Source organism: Dermacentor variabilis, chromosome 4 (genome assembly GCF_050947875.1).
Source record: "Dermacentor variabilis isolate Ectoservices chromosome 4, ASM5094787v1, whole genome shotgun sequence".
In the NCBI taxonomy this organism is placed as follows: domain Eukaryota; kingdom Metazoa; phylum Arthropoda; class Arachnida; order Ixodida; family Ixodidae; genus Dermacentor; species Dermacentor variabilis.
In genome coordinates, this window is record NC_134571.1 from 144,271,487 (window position 1) to 144,298,228 (window position 26,742).

Consider the following 26,742-nt stretch of genomic DNA (forward strand, 5'->3'; position numbering starts at 1 on the left):
TCGCCCACCAGTATAGTGTATTTTGTTTTGACTTTACCCATCGCCGATTCCACGTCTTCATAAAAGCTTTCGACTTCCTGGTCATCATGACTGCATGTAGGGGCATAGACTTGTACCACCTTCAATTTGTACCTCTTATTAAGTTTCACAACAAGACCTGCCACCCTCTCGTTAATGCTATAGAATTCATGTATGTTACCAGCTATTTCCTTATTAATCAGGAATCCGACTCCTAGTTCTCGTCTCTCCGCTAAGCCCCGGTAACACAGTACATGCCCGCTTTTTAGCACTGTATATGCTTCTTTTGTCCTCCTAACCTCACTGAGCCCTATTATATCCCATTTACTACCCTCTAATTCCTCCAACAACACTGCTAGACTCGCCTCACTAGATAGTGTTCTAACGTTAAACGTTGCCAGGTTCAGATTCCAATGGCGGCCTGTCCGGAGCCAGGTATTCTTAGCACCCTCTGCAGCGTTACAGATCTGACCGCCGCCGTGGTCAGTTGCTTCGCGGCTGCTGGGGACTGAGGGCCGGGGTTTGATTGTTGTATTCATATAGGAGGTTGTGGCCAAGTACTGCACCAGGGTGGCCAATCCTGCTCTGGTGAGAGAGTGCGTTACCGGTTCTGGTCACCGGGATGAAGCAAATATTTATTTACATTCCTTTAGAGGGCTCTTTCTGGTCTCTCCTTCGCGTGTTATGATGCCAGCAGAGTTGCGCGCGTGATGTCACCAGGGTAAAAGATGTCGATAGGTTGGTCAATGAGGGACAATAGCGGTAACGTGACAAGCGATTGCCCTGTGTGATGAGAACGGAGGGGGCTCGTTTATAGGGCTCCGTTGAGAGGACTAGGGCAGCGTCAACTGCCTGGCTGATCGCCAAGCATCGTTTACAAGCACCACTGAACCGTTTATGACGCTTTTATTCAGTATCAGTCGCACGGAGAGCGCTTAGGGGCGGCGAGAAGAAGAGCGTTTGTTCGACGTTGTTTAGTGTTGACGCGACCAGTAGCCATTGGGCTGCATGAAGTTGGTTTGAATGCTTTGCTAGCATAAGAAGAACACGTGTAGAAAATAATGCAGAAACAGCTGAGAAACTGCGGCAGATGTGTAGCCTTTCGTTAAACTCCGATACCTTTGCTATTACGACAGCATTAAAAGAAGTTCTTGCGGCTCTATTTGGGACAGTGCGGCAATAATGGAACACATTTTTGATGTCAGACTGCTTTTGGGCCCTTTAAAGTGTTATACGATGACAAATATTCCATCTGGTAATGTTCATTTTCATGATGTCTGTGGAGCATTCGCTGCGTTTGATCACCGTCACCATCTGTCCTTACCCATTTGGCCTTGAGAGCGCTTCAGTAATGCAATTTTCTGTATAGGAACGTAATGTAACTTTCCCTTGCGTCGATATTACCATTCTATCGATGATTTATTTCATTATTTTTCGCCAGTGTGCACGTTCGAGTCCGGCAGTTGTGGTTGGCAGCTGCACAATTGGGAAGTCACAAAGGGCAGCAGCGCAATGTTGCCTCCGTCAGATCACGGAAGCCTGGCACCGTCCGGTGAGACCTTCTCTCTGTGTTTAAGAATAAGGGCCTCCCATGTTTATTTCAGCGTGGTGTGCTTGAACTGACTTCACTACCAACAGGCTTCCGTATGCTTCTGTACTCAGTTTATTTACACGTTTTCTTCATTATTTAAATGAATAATGAATAAGCACCATCGAAATTCTGAATTCTTCCGCCATAATAATAAGCATAATTAACATGAACAACATAAGTAAATGTGAATTTCCAACGGATACCTTGATTTAATATAGAAGGAATACGCCAACTGCAGAGAGCAGGCTTTCCCTTTATTATTTCTGCGTCCTTAATTAAACACAAAACCTGTATTATGGGGTTGCTTATAAAGAAACGGCATTCGAGACTGTTACTTTTGATGAATTCAGATTACTGCTATTTTTTTGGAGTGCTCAGCTCAGAAAGGATGTACCAGCGTCGTTTGGTCTTTTTTCTTTTTTTTTCTTCACCCTACAGTGTTCGCATGTCGGTATAACACAGGCTGCTATCCTCCTTTCTAACGGTTATTCGTTTATGCTCAGGGAGCTTTGCGTTGGTAAAGCCACCCAGTGGCCGACTGGTGAGTCCACAGGGGTTCTACGACGTCTCACAGCACAAGTGTCTCCGATTCTGGTTCTTCATCGCCGGTAGGACGGTGCAAACACTAAACGTCACTCGGGTAGCCGAAGACCAGCAAGGGGACTCTCTCTGGTACGCAACGAAGTCACATGCTCCATTGGATCAGTGGTACTCGGCCGCGGTTGACTTGACCAGCCTCCAAGGAGAGGCAGAGGTGAGTCGCTGGTTTGCTGACTGATGCACGTAAAAAGACCACACTAAATCATCGGCTCCCACGCCTGTATATTCACTCCTAATTTCCTTTCTCATAGCTTCACCAACTAAGCAGAATCAAATAGATTCCACCTACTTGCTAAAATTAATATGTAAGGAGGCAGTGTTGCTTAACCAACGGCGTCCACAATCATGTCATTATGGCCGCAATCTTCGTTAATATCAAACGAATTTAAACAAAAGAGAGCTGTTCTGTTCCTCAGTGAGTAGACAAACCATTCCAAGATTTGTCTTTCTGTGGTGGAAAAATAAAAAAATAAGGAGTGTCACCCTCATATCGAGCTACGCGTTGCAAGCGAAGACCTTCACGCAAACGCCATCTCAGCTGTGCATGAGCAGGCTTCTCACACTTGGCGTATCGTAGCACCGAGCATTGAAGCACGCAAGTGCATTGCCAGACAACGTGTTTCCTCGCAGTAGAACACCAGCTGGTCCGTCTGTGCACCCAAGAATATTTATGAATGTGTGTGCGTGTGTGCGTGCGCGGGCACGCATGGACGCACGCCAATGACAATTTAAAGATTATCATCGTGGTAATTTGCAAGCCTCGCTTTCATCTCTTCCTAACAATGTGCTTCATAAACCACCTACGAATATTTCTGCACTAGAAGGCTCTAAGCGCTACAACTGTTGCTTGCAAAGTGTTCGGTACATTCGAGATTAGGAATAAATATTCGGACGACAAAGTAAGACAACGAGTATCATCAGAAGATGGTGAACAGCAAGGCTAATAACTTCAACGATAATCGCCAAGAAGAGATGCACCGGATGCGCTAACCGCAGTTAAATAGCTGCTCGTTTGTGTGAAATAACAAAACGCGATACAGTAGAAAAATAAACGACATGGCGGAAAAATGACAGGAAAGTCACAGGGCAGGAAACTAGGCACTTGCTGTGGTTCTGTAAAAGCACTCACCGTATGAATGAATATCTCTTATCACACATTTCGCATGAACAGAATCACACTTTTTCTGCATTCTTAAGAGGTTATCTTGCTGCTTTATTCTGTAATGCAGCTCGTGTTCGAAGGGACAACGTCTGATGACCCGGACACTGCTGTTGCCGTGGACGACATCAGCCTAGGTGAGACTGCGTGCCCCCCGCCCGGCAGCTGCTCCTTCGAGGAGGACATGTGCAACTGGCAGAACATACAGAGCCCCAAATACGCGCTTTGGTACAGAAACCAAGGCCCCACGGTCACAGTCAGCAGTGGCCTCAAGAAGGACCACACTCTCGGAACAGAGGAAGGTGAGGCATTTCATAAAAGCGGCGAACGCTTCGGGCCAAGTGCTCCCATAGTCCTCCTGGGTGCCCCGACATGTAACCTCGAAGAAGCATCAAGTTTTTCCACCACTAGGAGCTGGACGCCGATCACTTCGCTAGGTACTCAGTCACGTATAACGACAATTCGACGCGAACTGCATTTACACGGATTCTACAGTTTCGCGAAATCACGCCAGCACAGCTTGGAGGAACAGCGACGATAGCAACGTGGCAATAACTGCTTATAACGCACTATGAAGTACTACCGAGGCGGAGCTACAAGCGCTTCGGGTGGCTGTCCATACGGCCAGAAATAGTCACATCGAATATCGAAGCCCCCCGCGAATGTACAGAAATTTGCTCCACGGCATAAGTGAATTGAGCAAGGTTGACGTATTCCCGTCGGCTACCACCATCCATAAAAGAAGCGACCTTTCTTTGAAATAGCATAGTTTAGCTTTACACTTATTTCACACTGGCCATATAGGCGGAATAAAGTTTTTTTTCCCTCAATATCTGGGGTCGCGGTCTGTGACTATACAAGTATGTGGCACCAACAATTGCGCATGCTCTGCGAGCGAGCTGTGTTCGTTCTAGCGTGGCACTAACCATATAGGAGGAGGAAATATTGGCGTAAGAGCAGGTTCGTTTTTCATCATGCGTGGAATTTCACCGCTGTTCACTGAGTATTCTCTCGTGTCTATCTGATCATCTTCAGTGCACCCACTATGTCAGATGCTCTGCCAGTGCGAGCGTTTTTTGCCATGCGATAAAGAATGAGGAAGCGGTACGCAATCACACGGTAGTATGCGTGAAGTAAACTAAACAGGGAGACTAGCGTAAATTTAAAAGGGGAACTCTGCAAATAAAAAAATTCATGAAATCGTGTTCACTGATATATGTGGTCTCTTTTTCTGATCATCTTAAAGGCGGAGTACTGAAAGCACGTATAGAGAAAGAATAATAAGAGATAATGTAGTATCAAGGAGCCATGTAGTATCAAACACAGACGCAAACACCTCAGATGGCAAGTGCGGCAAAGCGCTAGGCGGCAGATGCGCCTGCATTTCAGCGCTACAGCTTCGCCTCTTGCTAACTAAATTATTTGTTCTAGAGTTTCACAAACTTTACTACAATTCTTTTGCTTTGCTTCCATGCGATGTCTGCGTTTATTCGTATATGAGACTAGGTAAGGAATAATGCAGCAAATATGCTGCATCAAGCTTTACACCACCTATTGTAGAATCAACACAGCATGGTGATCTGATCTCTTTCAGGGTATTACCTCCTTCTGGACTCTGCAGATCTTTCTGAAAGCGGGATTGGCATTATTGAAAGCCAGACACTAACCCTCGGTCCAATCGCCTGCATCAAGCTCTATTACTACATAAAGCAAAATAGTAAGTAACATATTGTCTATCAAGTTTGCGGCGCTGTCTCAAGTCAAACAGATTTAGCTTTATGTTACTGTTTCCTTGACTGGCTTTATTCTTGCGTGCGCAATTTTTCGTTACAATATAATACGCAGATGATGAAATGGAGAGTATGACACACTCACGTCGGGTCAAGATAGAACATGCCGCAACAAAAGCTAACATCACTAAATCTTTTGTCGTCCGTGTCTTGTTTTATTTCATTGTGATATAAAGAGGGTGCCCAGCCGATGTTCTTAAGGAATGTCAGGCATGGCGAGTACGCCTATGTGGATAACAATGGTTCACTGCTAACAAGACAGCGAGGTTTTCTATTTTGCGCATATTCTTTATTTGGAAAATTAAAGAGAAAGCTACAGACGCGGAAAAAGAACTGAAAGGTGACGGCACAATCGCAGACTTGCAAGTAAAGGATTATTCCAGAAACAGCTGCAGGCAACAAAGTCTGCAAGAAAGGAAGCGGCGGATAGCACGTACGTGTCGGAATCAGGAACAAACAAAATTTTCTTTCATGTTGACTAATATTTCTTCTTTTTACTTCTCCTTCTTCATTCTCTCTAGGACACACTGGTTGTTTTCTGTTTACTTCACTTCTTTGTCCACACTGTAACGTGTGCGACGTGTGTCTGGTAAAGATCGAGGCAGCTACACCATGGCAGGAGCAAGAAGCAACGAAGGGTTTATTGGCACGCTCTTAAATAGTCAAACGCACGCGTGATATCAGTGCTGTCCTGGTAAGGTAGCGCAGACAGCGCATGCCCGTTATACACACTCGGCGGTTTTTATGCCTTCGTGTTCACGTCTTTGCAGCTTACTTCTTTATTTTTCAGTTGCCCACTTCTAATTCTAGCCTATTGTTCTGATTGCACACTCGGGCATGCAATCAGTGGCAAATACCCATTCCGGAGAGATTGACCAAAAATGATATCATACACACTACTGCAGCATTCCTGGGCTCCAACTTGCCTACTTGAACGCTTGTCATGTTGAACTTTCCCAGCTACATGCTGTGGCTCTGAAGAAACTATCGAACACCTCTTGTGCGCTTGTCTTCAATATGACATCCAATGCATTTCTTTACAGACCACACTATGACGACTGGACTGTAAGAAAACCTTCTGAAACGAAAATTATTGGACCCTTGCCCCATCAGTTGATGGCGCAGAAATCTATTCGGGCGCTACTGCGGTTATTGAAGAACACCGGCCTCAATGACTGATTACAGTCCTAATATGGGCGTGCAGTTTTCACTCTCTGCCGCTTTCTATTCCCCCTCTCCCTTACCTTCGGTGTAGGGTAGCAAACAGGACGCTTGTCCGGTTGACCTCATCTTTCTCTCTCTCTCCTTGCTTTCGCGCTCTGACTCTCTCTACACATACAAAGCGACCCAAATGGTCTGTTCGGGCACATGGACATTTGCCGACGTTGTATAAGTGGCAAGACAACGGCAGCCGGTAACCGAAAAGTGGGGCCGAGAGCCAAAGAAAGTTTGGATTGAAAGGAAATCTACAAATCATGAAGAACCACCTCACAAAAGCATCTCAAAGAGCGGAATTCGGTGCAAAACAAGGGAACTTTGAAAAACTCACTAGCCATGGCAAAAACGCAAGCACTTCGGGAGATTTGCCACTGTCACCTGTGATCACCTAATCAACGCTTCGATGAAAGAATACCGTTTAATCACACAAAATGCTTCCAATATATGAAGAAGACAAGTCCACTTGTCGTAACGTTGGCTCCTTGTTTCACCTTGTTCTCGTTTTGCTCATCATCTTGAATTTCCATCTCCCGCCTTCCCCGTGTTTTCCCTGGATTCCAATATATGTGTAATAAGGTCGAGCGTACACCGATATTTGATTTCGGTTCCATCAAACAAACATCAAACTACATGCATTGACGCATGCAGGAATGAAAAGCCAAATGTGACCCTGTCGAATTTGTATTGTTGAGTAAAATTAATAAAGCCTCAACATTCTAGAACGAGCCTTCAGTTACAATTCAGCACTTTTGTCGTCGTCTTCAGGGGCCGAATTCAGAAAGGCTTTCGCTCATAAGGCCTTCTTTTTTGTTTCATTGGCTCGCTGCCACAGCTGTAAAGTGCGTCATTACGGTTAGCTGGTGTCTGCTCTTACGAACAGTTTTGCTGTATAACGTTTTTATAAATACGGGTCTTGGTTCGTTTTCCTTGCGTTTTTCCGCTAATTATATTTTTTTCATCTTCCGGACGCGTCGTTATCGCGAAAACACCTTGTGTACCTGTGGACATCTTTTTTTTTATTTAGACTATTCATTTTTCTTCAGCACCGTCGCACCACCATTCAGCACCGTCGAAAGCATGAAAATCAATTGCTTGTACCTGTTTAAGTTTCTGGCCAATGGGCATGGCTTCTTATCATGGGTAGTGTCGTAACTAAAAAAACGAATAAAGACACACGCAAGACATGGTAGACGGAAATCACACTCAATCATAACTTTGGTCTCGGCTGATTGGTTCGTTGCTCTGATGACCAGTGACAACGACGAAAACTGCAGTAGTTGCCTTTGTCCCGCGCCACTTAGATATTACTTAAAGCACACTTCTGAGTCAGTGCAGAATCAGAAATGGATATTTAAAGCTACACGGGCAAAACAAATACAAATATCGAAGTTCATTCAGTTAGATGCATTCTAGCAGGATAGATCAGAGTTGATAACCTTACGCTGCTAGCAACAACGTCATGGTTTCCATAACTAGCAGCGAAAGCCACACTCCATTGTACCCTGACCACAAAAACATTCGTGAAGTTAAGTTTGACAGAGCGTCAAAAAACAGAAGGTTATCAAAATCAACGCTGAACACATTTACTGCTTGCATAATATATTCGCAGGTCTTTTCTCTTTTCTGTGAACTTGAAACTTATATTACTTTATTTAGACAGTGTTCTCTCTCGCGCGACATGTTTTGTCTTGCTTTATTTTGTATTCGGAGGAAGACATCATGCTGTCTGTTATAATTTTATTCTTTATTCTGAACAAATGTTTTTAAAATGAGCTGAGATAGACATTGTTATTTCAAGAAAAAAAGAGAGAAGAAAGAGAAAAAAACGAAAGTGGCAGTAGATGGCAGAGGATTTCTGTAATAGCGAAAAAAAAACTGCTTGAAAAATGTTAGTAGTCATGTCACTAGAATATTTCCTGAATAATTTTAAATATGCACTTATGACCAGGTACTACAATTGCATAATGAAGTCCCCGCAATGATCAAGCTGTATCATTTAGGGAGGAATCCTTACACTAGCAGATGTGTAGAGAACTTCGCGTCCATCGTTTTCTAAGGATGTATTCCAGTTCCAGTTGATGTAGGCCTGAACTGTTAGAGGCAGGCTTTTAAAAAAAAAGGCTAATATCAGGAGCACCCCATATTTCATAGTTCCTTTCGAGACGGATATTTTGAAAGAAGCATTAGCGGCAATTTTCACTTTTTGTAGAAGAGTTGATTTTTGGGCTAGTTGGTCGTCCATAATTGAAGTAGCAACTCAGCGCGATACAAACACGAGAACAAGAAAGGTAGACAAGGACAAGCTCTACTCACAACTGTTTAATGGAAGGAAGGATAGCACATATATATCCTCTTGCCACGCATGCGCATACCCAGCAGAAGAGAACAGGCACGTGCAAATCAAAGGCGGTTGCGCAAGAAGTCAAATTCAGCATCTAGTAATGAGATAGGAGGCTCACTTATTCACCTATTTATATTCTTTCTGATAACGAAGGCCTCAAGAGCGAGTCAGGAAGAGGCGTTGCCGCTCCTGCCCAGAATAGTAGTCGCAGAAAATCGAGCGCCCCAACCACACGCGCTAACATGAGCCACCAAATGTGCGCCCTTATCCTAATTTTTCTTCAGCCTTTGCGCATGTTCCCTTAAACGGTCATTCACGCAACGCTCGGTTTGTCCAATGTAGAGCTGCCCACAAGGGTGCAAGAGAATCGCATATACAACCCTTCTGGAGAACTCAACAAAGGGCTTCTCATGCCTCGTGTGGTAGCCCCGCCTGCTCTCACAGCAAACCCGCGAGCACAGCTTCGAAAACACGTTGGGCATGCGTGACAAGAGCTTCATTCACTTTTTGTCGCCATTGACGTCCTTAGCTTGATATAATTGGCACTGCCCAAAAAAGACTCACGTTTTCTGGGCGTCAATGGCGTTAGTGATACGGCATGGTTACACAGAATACTGTATATATTTTTTCATGGTGTTTTTTTTATTTTTGTCTGTTTATATTTGTCTACTGTTTCGAAATTAAGAAGTGTAGGAAGTCCTCCGCTGCGTGCGCTCTTATCAGTATCTGTTCCTTGTTGTCCTGTCTTAAGTTCGAGATTTTCGAAACGTTGTTCACATGAACGTCACCATCGGTCGCAGCTGCATTCGCAGTAACATTTTTTTTTCTGAAAATCTCACTGTTACAGCAAACACGACACTGAGTGTCGCGTTCACTTACCCACATGGATCAGTGATGGGATCATCGACAACTGTGAGCGCCACCGCTCCAAGCGAGTGGACGCTGCTGTCGGTGGAAAGCAGCAGCCTTCCTCCTTGTTTTTCGGTGAGTCGTAGTGGTTTATTTAGGTAAACAATTTCTGTAATGAATTCTCATTACTCGGTAATATAGAGCGAAAATTTCATCAGCCCTCTGCCTGCATATGAATATTGTTATAATTTTGCGCTCGTCACCAAAGATGACGAAGCCGCAATTATTGCTCCAACAAGTGGAACTGTTTCTTGTTATCTTGAGCCTGAGCTTCCTCTTGCAAACAATCTGTCGTGGGCAAAATTTTTATCAATATGGCGGAAGTCTGCGCCCTCGTTACGAACAGCATCACCTGTTTTTATCTGTGCCATAGTTTTTTGACACAAACAGGAACGTGCGTTAACAACTCGTTTACTTTTGCTCCCCATCCTCCGATGAAAGAAAGTAACCGCTGCAACATACACCTGCTCAGCTACTAAATTCGCGTTTCCAATACTTGCTCTACAATTTCGCTCTACCCTTTTGACTAGCAGGCATTACAAACAGCAAGGAGAATGCATGCAAAAAATTAACGCGTTTGATCCAGTGTATGCGTTAGATTATCTAATTATCTGTTAGATGTACATCTAATTATCTGTTAGATGTACATTAGCATTGCACGCTTTCTCACGGCCGAAATAGCTACTTATCATTGTTACATGAGGGTAAATATAAAATAGCAATAAAGTACAAATAATTCTTCGTATTTGTTTTGGAACAAAAGAGGGGTGCTGCCAGAATAGAACAACTTTTTTCCTTTTTAAAGGGTTATCAGCGCACACGGACGGCGACAGAGAGAAGGGCAACAACAGGACAGTTCTTCTGTCCGTCACCATCCATCTGCGCTGTTAACCCTTTTGGTCATTCTCCTGAACTTCGTCCTTTTTAGACGCTCTGCCTTCGAGGCTTTGATATTCATATCCCTGTACGAGTCAATAAACTCCGCATATCTGTATGCTCAACTCATAAATAATCAAATAAGCAAATTTAGAGTATATACCGCGTTTTGGCGTGCCATCTTTACGCTTCAAGTTGTGCATACAAGTGGATGTACCAGAGTTAATACCTAGTTTTTATTGATTGGAAGAAGAATTGAAAGAATTTGGCTTCGTTGTTTCACTGCGTGCTCGCAGGAGACAAACTTGGTCGATGCCATATTTTGTGTTTATCTTACATTTCGGTCTTCAAGCAGGTGCCATTTTTGTAGCCCGTTAACCTACTATTATAATATCCGCGGTATCGTTTTCTCTTTTTAGCTAACGCTTATTCACAGTTTTGTAGGAACTGCGCTCCTAAGGGAGTTTGGCGCTTTATAAGCCTTTCTTTCTTAATAGATGTTGTTGAACGCATGGATATCCGTTGTAGAAATTCTACGCACAACTCTACGGTCAAAAAGAAATCAAAATATTTATTTATTCTAATTCTTGAAATATTTATTTTAATCTTATTGCGCAAGATAAGGGCCCACGTCCTGTGTCTCGTACTCTTAGAAAACTATGATAGTGGGCCAAATTTCCGACCAAGCTCACCTGTCGTGGTTAGCATGAGACAACGCCTTAAATCAGGGAATTTTTACAGAATTTTTCACAGAATGTGTATGTGTGGTGTCTAATCTTTCGCTCAGCAATATTACACGGGAGCCTATAGGCACCTGGATGCTTCAAAATTAAAAAATACTGATCTATTACCCAGGTTCTTATCAGTGGCAAAACAGGACTTTTCTCCAGTGACCTTGCCATAGACGATATTGAAGTGAGCGAAGGCCACTGCAACAACGTCCCGGATGTCACAAAAGTGCCGGAACCGGGTAAGTGAGAATCCCATGCTCAGCTGCGAAAGCACGATATCCCTAAAAATTTGTCTAACCAATTCTTTTAAAGCGTATGTATTCAGGCATATTTACCGCACCACATTAAGATGGCATACCAATGGTGAGATACCAACATGAAAAGTCACTGCAAATAAATTTCAGATTTTTCTTCAAACTACGTTTTTGTGGTTGTTCTAAGGATATTTCACACGTGACACTCTTCGTGTTGTGCTAATTTAACAGGCCTATAACTTTGCGCGAATGCCTGTACTAGCTATTCCGCGAGTTGGAGCTAAAACTACTGCAGTGCAGCTTTGAATCTGAAATAGGCCACAGTAATAATAGGAGGGCAATATCTCGCAGAAGCAGACAATTCTTACAAATAGCATTTCACTGAAAGTGCTGTGGAAAGCAGAAATTTTGTTCTTTTATTGTTCGGCGTTCATATGCGTCTTGGTCGAATGCTTTTGACAGTAATTGCATGCAAACCTGAACGCGGTACCACTTAATACTACTAGTGTAGGCACCTGCAGAAAGCCTCTCTATCTAACGGTCCATGGTCTCTTTTCAGCGCTTGCCATTATGGTTGACTTACGTTTACACTCTTCTTTTGACAACTTTATGTGTGGTTTACGGGTGGTACATGTATGCTACCATACCTTATATGTTGACTTTGGGAGATCTCGCACAAACACTTTTCCCGAGTGAGTAGATGTACCCGAACACTTGCTGCGCACTTCGCTGTCCATCGCAAATACGCATTTGTGAATGGCGGCGCGGTGCGATAATGTCTGAACTTATCTCTGTAGCTATAGCGGCTGCAGTACTGCGGTGCATGCCCGCCGTGGTTGCTTAGTGGTGATGGCGTTGGGCTGCAAAGCACGAGGTCGCGGGATCGAATCCCGGCCACGGCGGCCGCATTTCCATGGAGAGGAAATGCGAAAATAGCCGTGTGCTTAGATTGGTGCGCACGTTAAGGAATCTCAGATGGTCCAAATTTCCGCAGTGCCCCCCCCCCCCTCATAAGAATATCGTAGTTTTGGCACGTAAAACCGCATAATTTATTTTTAAAGTACTGTGGCGCAAGAATGCTTCCGTATTTATGCATGTCTGGTCCATAGTACCTGAAAAAATTGCTCTCTGCAAATTGAAGCAAATATAACCTTTCAAAAATGGCTTGGCCTTCGAAAGATGACGTCAAATTAGCGAGTAGCTTTTTGGAAATTGGTTGCGCTTTATATATCCCTGATTACTTAACCTCCAATAACCAGCATGCTAGCCTATAGCAAAATAAGAAAGGGAGGGTGATGCATGTATTATATAACCATTTTCCTAAAAGTCATAGATGCATAATTGTGCATGTACCTTGCCAGAAAGGGGGACCTCATAGTGATATCATATGTTGCCTAATAAATTTAGAAAGTCTGTAAGATCGCTTGATGCTTAACTAACATTGCTGAACTCCAAATGTTTATTAATGAATTGTTCCAGGAACGAGTGCGTCATCAGTCACTTCTACTACACTTCCAAGCGAACTGACAACGCTTGCACCTGTGACTTCAACAACAGGTAGACGTCGTTTTGTGAAATTTTGGCGTATTTCTCAGTCCGTGTCTACTACTGTTCTATATCGATTTTTATATCATATCTTGCGGTTATCGCTCAAGCGGTCACTTATATTTCTGAAAAAAAAAACATCGCAGTTCCGCCGGAAAGGTGAAGCACGGATTGCGATAGCAAATTAGTAGATAGCTGTACGATGCAAGGACAGTAGTTTTAGCGGCCGTAGAAAGTTGTAATCATTCGCATACTTACTAAATTAACGATTATATAATTCGCAAGCGTGACTCAACGAGGAAGTAGAAACAAACAGACACACCGAGACAGCGCAGTCGTTGTGCGTCTCCGTCTTTCTAAGTCCTTCTTCAGTCGTGCTTATACATTCTGTCATGGATTCAAGCCAACTACCCCGTCAACGTGTTTTAACTAAATTAGCCAGCATGATGTCACGCGCCCACAGGTAAACATGAAAACACATCGTTCGATGACTGCGGAAACTGTGTGTGAAAACGCTGGAGTGAGGTATCGCGGCAGCACCTCGGAGTTAATTGACCTCCATGCATGTCTCGCTTCAACGGGTACGAAATTTCGAATGCGCAGCGCATACAAAGCTACCGGCACTACACCCACTCTCCAAACATCGCAGCTCAGTTTGAAGAGGAGCCTCTCGCGGTCGCGCACTTCAGCCACGTCGCAGACCGCTTTCGAGACACACGAGCGCCAGCACCGCGTCCCTACGTAGTCCGCCAAAGGTTTCTACTACGGCGTCCGCGATTCACGTGGTCAACACCGTAGTAGAAGCCGCGGTTGTCCACACTCTGTACGGAGCGGCGGCCGAGGAGGAAATCGAGGCACCGTAGCAGCCGCCGGAAAAGAACGCCCCTGTTGCCTCGCCTCACGCCCCTGCCTCGCGCGCCACGGGAGAGGGCACGCATCTAGGCCACGTTCCTGGCTCGCGCACGCGAGATTGAACCGCGTTCGCCGGCTAACTCTCATACGCTTTCACTCATAGAGAATCTTACGGCAACGGTGACGGCGATGGCAGAAACCCGCTTGGAGTGTCCATATAATTGCTATCGCAATAATCTAACTGGGAAGAGGCTTCGTCATGGTCTCCGTTGTCACGCACAACAGCTTCTGAAACTCTTCTACGTTTCGCATTTTCACCAGAGCTTCTGTAGCCATATGGCGCGTGAGGTTTATTAGGGCATAACGAAGTAACGTGCTAAGCGTATATATTGTGACGGAGGCGAGATGTAGCAGACCCATATATTTATAGAATATTCACAAAGTAAGACAGGGCAAGAGAAGACGTCTTACCGGCCACACGCACAAGCGTCTCGGTCGTTGTCTTCGTCACTCTGCCAAGCATCACGTACTTTCAACTACGGGCGCTCCGTAATATCACCCTGCGGTGGTGGAAGCGCCGTCTTGGCGTTTGTCATGAAGACGAAGACTTAACAGAGCAAGACGGCTTAGCCAGGAAGCATGCAGAATCTCAGTTGCTAGCGAGGAGAGTGGTGCGATCTTGTAACTGACGTCGTCGAGTTGACGCAGCACCTCGTAGGGCCCGGTGCAACGGGAGAGAAGCTTCTCTGGTTGGCCAACGCGGCAGCATGGCGACCACAGTAGGAACTGGGAGCCTCGCGACCAGTGCACGCTTCTGTGTCGGCTGTCGTAACATGTTTTATTGCGACGCTTGCGAAAGAGAGTCGGTCGTGAGCAAGTTGAAGAGCTGCACCTGCCCTAGCAACGACGTCAAGTGTGTGTTCAGTGAACGAAGGAGCAGCCGAAAGAAGGAGAGTCTTAAATGTCAATGCAGGATCTTGGCCAAATAGTAAATAAAACGGTGACAATCCAGTGGTGTCATGCCATGACGAATTGTACGAAAAGAGCAGACGCCACGAAGTCTGTCTTGGTTGTGCCACGGTGTACACAGAGTAAAGTACCCATGGTGGCGAGCTCATACCGGACAATAGCTTGGACAAAAATAGCCGTGATCGAGCACGACTCACTAGCGTGAACTGCGGCAGGGGTCATGGCCTCAAGTTCGCGGCGTACAATACAACTCAGGTCATCTGATGGAACTCATGGCCGCGCTGCAGTCTGGTCTTCGCCAGAGGAAATTTCCGCTGCATCGGGAAGCTAGGAAAATGCGTGACCACTGCTCCGGCGTGACCAATGCGCAAACGTCCTCCACCGGCACTCCCTTATAATGGCGCCGACTGCAGAAATAATGACCAACCAGTGTCCTATCAGAGAATGGGGGGCAATCGAAGCTTGTCTTGCGTGCACCTGACCTTCATCACGGTTAAGTAACCTACACGCAACGGTCCCGCATTGCTTCGGCCTCCCGCCCCTTCAGATTTGGTTCTTCTCGTTGCTGTCGCATTGCCTGGGCTCGGGTGGCTCTAAGGACGTGGTTATAGTCCGACTTTATCCGCTCAAGGGTGAGCGTCCCTCGACGCCGGGTGCGTAGGAGCGCGTTGGCCGCGTCAGGTTACGTTAGCTGCGCCAGTACGTCGAACCATCGGTCGAGCTATCAAACTATGGACGCGCTTGTTCTCGCAAACGTGACGCCGCGCTTGTTCTCGCCAAGTGACTTGACGCAACGTGTGCGCGTGCTCCCGCTACGTCAGATCATATTTACCTCTTTACGGCTGGATCGGTGCGTAGGCGGCGAGCCCTCTTACGGGCGAGGTCTCGCCGCCGCTCGTCGAAGGCTCCCCGTTCCTCGAGGGAACGCACGACGCATGGTCATCTCATCCGTTTTCCGGAACTGCCCTGAACGGAATCAAAGCCGGCGCTACGCGCGCGAGATCCTTTCCGGCCCTTTCGCTCCCCGGTGGAAGCGAAACGGCCCTGATTGGTTGCACGCGTGGCGTGAGCACGTGCCTATGCATCTGGAATCCTTGCTAATGACTCACGGTCCGGCGCCGGCGCAGTTGCCAACTCATCAGACTGCACTTTCCTGTTCCACTCTTTTCTTGCGTAACCACGACAACGCAACTTGTGAGCCAATACAAGCTTCGCTCGAAAATTCTTGCACTTTAAAAAAGTTGAGGAAGTAGTCGGCGATCCCCTTTAGGATATTCGGAACCTTGTCAGCCTCGGGCATACCTTAAGGCCGTCCCACATTCCACGTTTTTCACGGGCGCTTTCTGGCGTTGCGTCAATCGGCGTCGTTGCATAAACGCCTCCAGAGAGAGCGTCTAGCATCACTAGCGGCACGTGGACCAGCGCTGTTTGATCTGCGCTCATCCAGCCGCTTCTGGCGGCGGCGGCGAGACGTGTTCTCTCCTGAGCTCGCCGTCCTCAGTGTCAACGCCGAGTGACGCCGAGTGACGAAAGGCCGGGAAATCACGGACTATGGAGTCGGCCTTTAGGCGCCCGTTCCTGGGTCGAGCGTCGGCGTCCCTCGGTGTAACCTCTCCAACGTGTTCGTGCTACTGCTGGCGCGCTAGTCGTCGTCTTCTTTCCAGAGCTGTCTCCGAAGCTGCTCATCGTGACAGCGTTACCATACGGCCCCTCCCTGTGTGAAGGTGGTGACGGTACTGGTCTACTGTCAGTCGGTGGGGTGACCAATATATCGCGAAATGAAAACACGTATTAAGCTGCGCTCAAATTTTGCAGAAGGGGTATCGTAAGTTTAGGACATTTTATTTCGAAAGGAATTTATGGACACTCCCGGCGCATTGTTGCCGTCGGCGTCACCGTCGCCGCGATGTTCCCGAGGGCGATAGCGCCATCGCCGCGCATCGTGCGCTTTGTGTGCGAGTGAAAGCGTGGGAGTGGAGCTGATGATATCGCCGCTCAATTTCGCGCGTGCAAGGGAGGAGATCGGGAAGGAAGCGCGCCGTCTTCCGTCGCGTGCTAGGTTACAAGGGTAGAGGGGGGGGGGCACGTTGTAGTGCGTATTCTGCGGCAGCGCGCGCGATATCTCGAAAGCGATCTGCGTTGAGGGCAGAATCTAGGCGCTGCGATTGCTCATAGCGTTGTGCCCTGCTGTGATCTCGCCGCTCAATTTGCATTGAAGCGATAGACAGCACGAGGGTCACTTCACTCGCTGCTGCGGTCGCGTTACATTCAAGCCAGCGTTTGGACAGTGAGTGTCCACGTTCATCGAGTGTGATGTGTTCATGTTTGCTTGTGCGCGTTGACAATATGCTTGTTAATTTAGTTAGTAAGCGAATGTCTGCAAGTTTATACGGCCCATAAGATTAGTGTCCTTACTTTGTATAGCTATTTCCTATCGCAAATGATGCTCCGTGTTTCGGGCGAAGCGGTGACATCTCTTTCCTTCCCCTTTATCTGAGTGCGGAATAGCAGGCTATGGCCGCGCTAGCCTGCCCAACCTCTCATGTTTTCATCTCATTAAACATTATTCTCCATCTATGGATTAAATTGAACGCACGCGCTTATAACTCGGAAGAAATGATACATGAACGTCTCTCGCACCTTGTTAGGCCAACTTTACCGGAACGACCGAGTGTAAGAAAAAAGGGAGACAAGTTGTATTATAGTTAGGCTGGAAGCTTGTGCACCTGAATCGCCGTTGTCACTGGGTTCTGAATAGAAAAATTGGAATCGCAACAAGACATAAAACTGATGATTATGACAAACATATTGCTTATATTTTCGTGGAAGAGCCCCTGTCCGTAAGACAACTTTCGTGACAAATTGCGAAATCAAAAGCACAAATTGCGCTTTTGAAACTTGCAATTTGTGCAGCCTTTGTTCCAACATCAACAGACTGTCTCAGGAGAAAAACATGTAGTGTTATTAAATGCTTACAATACGTTCGGTAGCACAGGACAGAGTTGCCGCAACGGCATGATGACAATGGGACGATGACACTGGAATGACGGGGATAGTATGACGACGACAACGCCTAGACTACTTCATGGCGTTGTCAACATGCACTAGCCGTCTGGCCTTTATGGTTGTTCCATCATTGTCATCAGGTCGTCGTAATTCCTTCGTGGTCATGCGTTGGACGCCCATGATCGAGTGCCACAAGTCAGCTTGGAGCGAAGTGGTTCGCCGCAAAAGTGCGTCCAACTTTGTGGGCTGCTGTATTTATGCACATGGTCGCTAGACAAGAGCAGCGTTCTTGACAAACGCCAGCGAACTCTTCGCTTGCAGCAATTTCGTCTAATTCGATTATGTTTATTTAACTTCCTAGAAAAAAACGTAGACGTTAACATTTGCAATGCGTGTTTCAGGCCAATCATTGGTTACGAGCGATGCTCCCACGTCAGCGCCCCCTGCAAGCACAGCGCCTGCTCCTTCTTCACCGAAGCCACGCTTGGAGTGTCACAGCGGAGAGTTCGACTGTCGCGACGGCGCTACGTGCATTCCTGGCGTGCTCGTCTGCGACGGTGTCCCGGACTGCCCGAACGGGTTGGACGAAAAGTGTGGTATGGTGAAGCTTGGCCTGGCTCGCCTGACTGTGGTCTAGTCTATTCGTATGATTTGTTTGAGGATCGTATATCCCCATATTTTGTTGGATGAATTGAAAGTACTAATGCACCTTGAAACAGCAAAGTAAACTTTTAGCCAGTTCAGCGTGTCCGAACGCTAACGCTGCGTTGAGAGGAAGCTTTAGCTCGGGCCATACTCCGATGCCGCCTATTCAAATACATGAAAAACGCAGAAACGCTTTTCTGAGATAACCACTGGGCCGAATTAATGAAATTTATTGCATTTGAAAGGGAAACCTAAATTATATTGACTGGTCGAAACGGAATTGCGATTTAGTGACACTGTCGTCGTCCCACCATTTTGGTCACAGTTATCTTCGCGCTGTAGTCCCGGCGCCACCATCCTCGTGCACTTGTCGTCAATCCTTTGTCGCCAGGCCACCATCGTCACGCTACTGTCGCACCGTCACCGTCATTTCAGAAATGTCATCCCATCGTTGTCATGCCGCCATCTGCATACCACTTTCGTTGTTCCTTCAAAACAATTTCTCCTTCATTCCGCTATAACTGTGCTATCGCAAGTCAATCGTGTTATGCCACTGTGGTCAGTGCATTGTAATCGCATCGTTATTTATCGTCATCATTTCCGAATAATCCCTTATCGTCATGCCGTCGTCCTCATTATGGCCTCGTCGTTCTGTCGACGTCACTTCTTCTTTGTAATTTGAGCGTCATCACTGCATACGCCGTCGGCATGCGGTCTTCGTCCTACCGTCGTGAAATAACCTTGGCGACCGATGGTCATAAGAAAGGAGGCCATTCACGGAGAGTGTGTATGCCGAATATCGCCGAAACGCTTGAAATCCTAGAAGGACAACTATAGACTCTAAATAATGGTGTCTTAGTCAATACGGTGTGTCGATACACTGCGTGAATGCTAATCACGTTAACTTCGATTGTCATCTTAAGATGGGCTCTGCCGAAATTATTTCGTCTTCGTGACACTAAAAAAAAAAACTCTGCTCAACATTGTTCCCAGGTTATCAAAGCCTCGAATTCTTAGAGGTTATCGTGCTGAGGCGTGAGATGGACGACCGGTCGTTCGGTGGAGGTAGCGCTCTGACTTTGACAGGCGGCCCCGCCTATCAACAAGGCGAAGCGCCTTGGCGCGGTTGGGAATGGTGCCAAGAGGCAAACTTCAAGCGCTGCTACACATCAAGGAGTTTAAAGGAAATGACGGAAGAGTTCGAACGATATTTGCATTGAAATCGCGATAAAAAGATTGGAAACTGTTTATTTGGCGCGAGGTTCGCTGCACAAAAATTCTATATACTGTCTTCAGATACCCAAGCTATACTTCGTATAGCAACCACAAGAGGAAGCAATGAGAAGAGTTTCGGTACAGCCGGTTACATTTTTCAAGAGCAGATGTGCTTAGAGGTGAAGCCGTCTGAAATATTTCCTTGCTGCACAAAAATATGCAGATTTTAGGCAGCAGTCACTGATGTGCCGCTTTGCACTGCCTGTGCGCGATTGCTTTAATAGAAAAATAAAAATCAAATAATCACAGTTTCTTCAAGCAAGTTGAATATTCTACCGTACATTATCGCAGTAGTAGTCCAACTAATCAAATTTAGACTTTTAAGTGTCCATTGTTTTTAGATAAATACTCTAAGCCTGCGCAGATGCTGCAAAATTTTTCAGCGCTAGTGAGAGGGATTTGAAAGAAAACGCAGAAAATTTTATTGTCTCAAAGAAATTTTCCTTTGAATGCTATTTTCACACGATGAGGGGCTCAACCCCTGTATTCGCAGCATTGTATATGTTTTTCGAGCACTAGGTGGATTCCCTGAAAATTTACGTGAACAAACAAGCAGATCATATTCCAATCTGACGCGATAAAGTGGATGACAACGCTCCGTTGACGTAAAGAAATGAATAGATGGAAAAGCAGAGAAAACAAACTCAGTTTAGAGCTTCGAACTGCAGTCGCGAGAAACATGAATTATTATTTGCGAGTTTCAGGGCAGAACTAAGTAATGTTCCCCGAGCGCTGTCTTTCTATTGAAGCAGTATTACTTCCCACCTTTTGTAGAAAGCTCTTTATTTCATGGAATGATTAGAACCTATGATAAACTTGCTATCAAAACAAGGCACTGCGAAATCCAGGAGGCTAGAAATGCGATAGATTATATCAACCAAAATGATACGAAGTCTGAGTTCGTTGCGTAAAAAGAAACATTAAAAATATAGCACTGCAATGTTTCCTACATGAATAACTGTGTTCTAAAGACACTAAACTGAAGATACCTTTTAGCTTTCTTATATTTTTGGCCTTCTTTTAGTTACACTGGCTGCGTTTGTGTAATGCTTTGTTCTTATGGCAAAATACTGCCGTTCCAGAAAGTGTTGGGCGCTCGCCATCGTAGAACAATGCATGTGATATTACACTCGGTTGCAAGAGTTCATCAACCTATATTGCCTGGCTATAAAACAAGTCTCGAGATATTTTGGAAGTCCGAAGAAACTGCTGTAGAAATAAAAAAAAACAGTTGTGTCTTTGATTCTTGAAAGCGGAAATGAAGAATTACTCGTAGTGCATGCGCTAATCTGCTCTGATTCCTCATTTTAGAAACAGAGCTTCAAGGGAAAACGTTGGAATATGTGAAATCATGGGGCCTACTTGAAAATTTTGAAAATTATGAAATGTGAAAACAATCCAAACAGTAGTTTGCTTCAGTTTGCGATTTATACCAGTCGTTAAAACGTACTACATTTCAGTCGTATTAGGCCAATTTGACCACCCCAATCTTTTGTGACATGTTCACAAAACCACATAATTTTATTTATGGCAAAAGTGCTGTCTAAATGACATTATGACTTATGTCGCAACAGCAGAAATAGGTGTCGTAGTTTGATGACTACCTTCACACATAATTTAGAGTCCTGTTTTTCGACAGTGTAAAACATACGAGTATCTACAAAGGTATATGGGCCTATTTTAATATTGAAAACGTCAATATTTCCCATTTAGGGCGGCCGAACATTTGCACACCACAGGAGTTTCTTTGCACGACCCGCTCGCCCTTCGCTTGTCTTCCCCGCACGTTGCTTTGTGATGGAAAAGAAGACTGCTTCGGAGGATCGGATGAAACGCTCTGCAACGGTATGTAAACAGAGCAGTTCTATCTGTCCTTATAGTGGAGAAATGTTTCAAGCGTTCTTCCTAAAATCGTCGCGTTCATCCAACATTTCGAGACGTCAGAAGAAATCGTCGTCATATAATTGAAATGTCGCGGATATTTTTCTGCGATAGTATGTGTCATACAGAGCTTCAGTTGATTTTGCTCAGCGCCTATGCTTACCTATAGTCATGTGAAAGTTATATATGCCTCTTCCTCTGCTGCTCCGAATTGCCAAATCATTTCACGTAGCAGTCTTCTGAAGAAAAAAAGCAACACGCTCCTGTTTATTGTGAGGCTTGGCTGTGAATAAACATATTAGTTTCATTCGCTTGAAAAGCCTTATACGAGGAAATCCTCGACTGCCCTCAGGATAAAAATGAGCCCTTTCTAAGGATACTTGCGATTCGTTTTGCTTTTTGTCTTTTATTCACAAAAATGTTGTTAGTCGTGTGATCTGATCCTGCTTCAGTGCCCAGCAATGAAACCATGCGCACCCGAAACAACCTTGAAGGAAGGGAAGGAAATGTCAAGAGGTTTGGTTCAAAACAGGCACGGTGAAGTGTATAGAAAATCTGAATATCAGAGGCGTAGACGCACCAACAAAACGTTGGTGGAGACATCTCCATTAGACTTTTCATTGTGTCCAACTTGGTGTTGGTATTCAATCAGTGTGGCGTTCATAATATATTGCAAGCATCTCTGCATTCATTTCTTAAAGTTTCATATTAGGCTGTTTTAGAGTTATCTTACTGTAGTTGATTCGAGCATTCCCGTGAATGCTCCCCGCGGTTAGTAAGGGTACAATAAATGCTTGACTCTTAAGATTAGCATAATATTTCGCGTGATTTGCAATGCACACGTTATCCTTAAAAGTTTCATCCCGATCCAAGGTTTGCGTCTCTGTTAATATGTGTGGGTACCTTTTTGCGTAGGTATTTTCATTCGAGAGTAATTGTAGTAGCATTAACATTTTTACAGCATTATAATAATGAATAACGTACCATTAAACGCAGCCGCTCGTGTCCCGCTCGCTAAGTTAGCGAGACACAGCCGCAGATCGAACTCCACATGCTGTCATAGTACACAAAGAAGATGTGATGAAATTTTTTTTTCTACTCTGCATTTTTTGTACAGCGTGTCCGCACTTCCTATGTCTAAATGGTGGTCTCTGCGGATTTTCAATACGGCAACGTTACCCAGTCTGCGACTGTTCCCTTGGCTACGAAGGTCACCGTTGTGAATCGTTAATCCAAAGTACTTCAAAGGAGCATCTGCAGACAAGCAAAGGTAATTTCAGGCATAAGAAATTCTAAACATTTCAGCTCTCTTCAAGTATACCATATACGCCATCATGGACGGCTTAAACGGCGTTGTTAAAGTTTTTCCCTGTGTTTTGTTTTTATTGTGAAACTTCAGGTCAGAACTTTGCGTCCTTCTGTGTTTCTTGTTTAACAGAGTTATCTAATTGAGGTGCAACAAGCGAGTATTTATAGGATAAATTTTAGAAAGAAAGTAGAGGTTGTTACACTAGTCATTCAAAGAGGGGCACAAAGTTAGTACGATCTACTTTAAAAACGAATGAAGTCTTGAAAACGAATGTAAGCAGATAAATTATACCTGAGGTCAAGAAGCGGAACTAGGAATGGGCAGGTACGGCAGTCAGTTGACATGTTTCCAGGTGCTCTTAACAGCAATACAAATGAAACGAATGAAACAGACATGTCTTCAAAGGTGCCGGATGATTAGGTATAGTCACGAGATAGGAGCTGGAGTGAGTGGCAAAAAAACACGACTACGCCAATTACACACTGCTGGGAGAGGCCTTTCTCTTGCTGTGGGCATGATATACTGATACTGATATACCTACATATTCTATACCACGGGTTAGACACTTATTGTTTACGATTTTACGGCGAAAGCAGTTATGTGCTCGAATCTGGGTTTGCATTTCCCGTCCGTCCATTCATTTTGTTACATTGATGACGACCATTTTCATCGTCTGCGACACACAACAATTATTCTTATTTGAGTTCACGCCGCCTCATTAGCCTATGGGGCAAGACAATAAAGCCAGCTATGCACGGGACCCATGCTTGATTGAGCAATGCCTTCGTTTCTCTACACAACGATACTAAAGTAAAGTGCGCGAGTAATACGGTTGCAAATGTATAAGCGATAATAGTGTTATATGTTTGTATCCTATGGGGCTTTCCAAGTGACCCCCTTTGCTGACCGCACTAAAAGACGTTTCACGTCAACGCTGTATTTTAAATATTGCGTAAGGAGATATAAAATTTGAAATTAATTTGGAAATCCACGCTGTAGTTGCGTCGGGCCGATAAATGCTTAGCCGATGCACTATTGAACAATGATAAGAACGAAATGCGGTTGTTTTAGACAAAGCGAGCAAAGATAGACATAATGTACTAAAGATTACTTTAATGAAATGTGTTTATGAAGTGAAATGTTAAACCTCCACGAACGAAAAATATCAAACATGCATAGGCCTTCGGCTAAAGCACTGTTCTAAAAGCGTATATATATATATATATATATATATATATATATATATATATATATATATATATATATATTTATATATACATGTGTGTGTGTGTGTGTGTGTGTGTGTGTGTGTGTGTGTGTGATTTTCCGTTCAGCAGAACTCGCTGTGAGACGAGTGTTGCCGTAATTTTTTATTTGTGTCTTTTGACATTAATACCCTCGATTAGTCATTGCGTACAACAGGCAGTAGCCATTTTCTGTGCTTGATGAATGCCCGGAAATTGTCTCATTAGCAGAGGTGGTGGTTGTAATAGTAATACTAAATGACTGATACAGACTTTTTTCTTTTTTTCTCATCGCAGCACACACCACAGGTCCCATTGTTGCAGGCGTCCTCGTCCCATTTGCGGCTATTTCAATTGCCGCAGTTGTAGTAGTTGTCACGCTCAGAAGACGACGTGCAGCCCGGTATGTATAACTTTGTTATAATTTATTTCAGTCTCTTCCGATAATTACTGGCAGGAAGGTGTTGAGGACTAACTGATTTGGTATAGTTTAGCGAGGGATCTTACCAAGGTACGTTCTAAATGTCATGCGTACACAATAAAATATAACCGTGCGTGGAAAGAAATTATTAACGCGATAGCGTTAAGGAGCTCGTGTCGCAGAAAAGCCGGTGTCGTCGGCGTCGGCGTCCGCGGCGTTGGCCGTGAGCGATAAATCACGGCAGGCACTTCATAAATAAAAAGCAACTTCCAAGATGGGCTGGGTGGGAATCGAACCAGGGTCTCCGGAGTGTGAGACGGAGACGTTACCACTGAGGCACGAGTTCGATGCTTCAAACGGTACAAAAGCGCCTCTAGTGAACGCGGTGTTGCCTTAGAAACGAGTTGTTTCTACGGCTCAGGCGTGCGTCGCTTGCTCAGGCGCACATTTCGTTGTCACGCCGAACGCTGCGTTGCTCGACGCTCACCGCGTCCGATGCGGGGTTGGTTGGTTACAAACTTTATTTCTATTTACAAGAGAGCCGCGAGCTGAGCCCTAAGGGCCCAGCCCTTACAAAGTCTAGGGGGCGGTCCCTAGTCCGGGACCCCCGTGGCTTCTGCAGCGGCTTTGGCTCGGGCCACCAGGGCACGTTGTTCCTGGAGGGTTGAGCAGCCGAGCAGGGTGGCCTCCCAGTCCTCTCGGGTAGGGTGGGGGTTTGGGTGGAAAGCAGGGTTAGAGGGGCATGCCCACACCATGTGGTATGTGTCCGCAAACACCTCCCCACAGTGCGGGCACTCGCCCGAAAATGCCGGGTTGAAGTGTTTCAGCACCGCCGGGCACAGTACGGTATTTGTGTAGAGACGGAGAAGCCAGCGCTCCTCCGTCTTATTGAGGCCTTTGCAAGGGGGGAAGTATCGGCCGTGATTAAGCTGATACAGCTGTACGATTTCTTTAAAGGTGATTGCCGGTTTGAATTCAGGGACCTCGTCGACGGGTGATAGAGGCGACGCCCGGAAATGAAGCGCGCGGGCTGTAGCGTCGGCTACTTCGTTCCCCTCTATTCCCTGATGAGCTGGGGCCCAAATAATGGAGCGCCGGGGTTGGAATCCCTGGTTCTCACATTTCTTAAGGATTTGGAAGGCCCGATATGGAATTTGGCCTTGTTCTATATTGCGGCAAGCACCCCTCGAATCAGTGATGATGACCCGAGACGCTGGATCTGCGGCAGCAAGTGCGATGGCCACCTCCTCCGCGTAAGTAATATTGGGGGCCCGGAAAGTGAGACCATTAACGGGTGTGTTTTGATGGACGACTGCCGCCGTAAACCAACCCCCGTGGTGAGGGCCGGCAGCGTCCGCATAGAATACTCCCGGGCGATCTCCATATGTTCTGGTGATCCTTGTAGCGCGCGCTTGGCGGCGGCCCTCGTGAGTATCTCGTGTCACGTTGTAAGGGAGAGGGTTCACCTTTAAGGTGAGACGCCATGCGTCTGGCAGTGAGACTCTGGGTTCCGTGTGGGTTATATATCGGATGTGCAAGCGGGACAAGAGGCGGCTTCCCGCTGGTGTTTTGCTCAACCGCAAGAATTGATTGTTAAGATGAGCCTCGCGTAGTTCCCCAAAACTATTCGTCATCCCCAATTCGAGGAGACGTTTGTTGGACGTAGTTATGGGAAGATCGAGGGCTCTCTTATAGATTTTGCGTAAAATCACCTCAAGGGCGTTTTCATCGCATTTGCGTAGGTGGAGATAGGGCGCCGAGTAGAGTATTCGGCTGGTTACGAATGCGTTCGCTAGCCGCAAAGCGTCTTTGCATCGCAAGCCCCCCTTTTTATTGGACACCCTGCGGATCATACGACCCACTTGGTCCCCCACCTTACGGAGCTTTTGAAGAGTGGTATCAATTTTGCGGTTCCTATGTATGCAAAGGCCCAAAACTCGGATCTCGTCGCGTTCCGGGATGGGGCCTGTACATAGGGATAGGTTGAGTTTAGTGGTGCACTTCGGGTTGGGTCGTAAGTGCACAAATTCCGATTTGGTCGGGGAGCATTCCAGGCCGCATCGGCGGGCATATGCGTCCACAATAGCCGCCGCATGCTGCAGGTTGGC

General features: G+C 45.7%; 1 protein-coding gene across 1 annotated transcript in view; it reads left to right on the forward strand.

The window, feature by feature from the left end:
• Positions 1-26,742, forward strand: part of LOC142578378 (MAM and LDL-receptor class A domain-containing protein 1-like) — a 241,392-nt gene that overhangs the window by 206,022 nt on the left and 8,628 nt on the right. Inside the window, exons 51-61 of the mRNA XM_075687771.1 lie at positions 1,460-1,570; positions 2,113-2,363; positions 3,439-3,670; positions 4,963-5,085; positions 9,565-9,701; positions 11,358-11,472; positions 12,967-13,044; positions 18,261-18,455; positions 21,493-21,624; positions 22,778-22,930; positions 24,511-24,616. Coding sequence (XP_075543886.1) covers positions 1,460-1,570; positions 2,113-2,363; positions 3,439-3,670; positions 4,963-5,085; positions 9,565-9,701; positions 11,358-11,472; positions 12,967-13,044; positions 18,261-18,455; positions 21,493-21,624; positions 22,778-22,930; positions 24,511-24,616 — 1,633 coding nt within the window. The remainder of the gene's footprint in view (positions 1-1,459; positions 1,571-2,112; positions 2,364-3,438; positions 3,671-4,962; positions 5,086-9,564; positions 9,702-11,357; positions 11,473-12,966; positions 13,045-18,260; positions 18,456-21,492; positions 21,625-22,777; positions 22,931-24,510; positions 24,617-26,742) is intronic.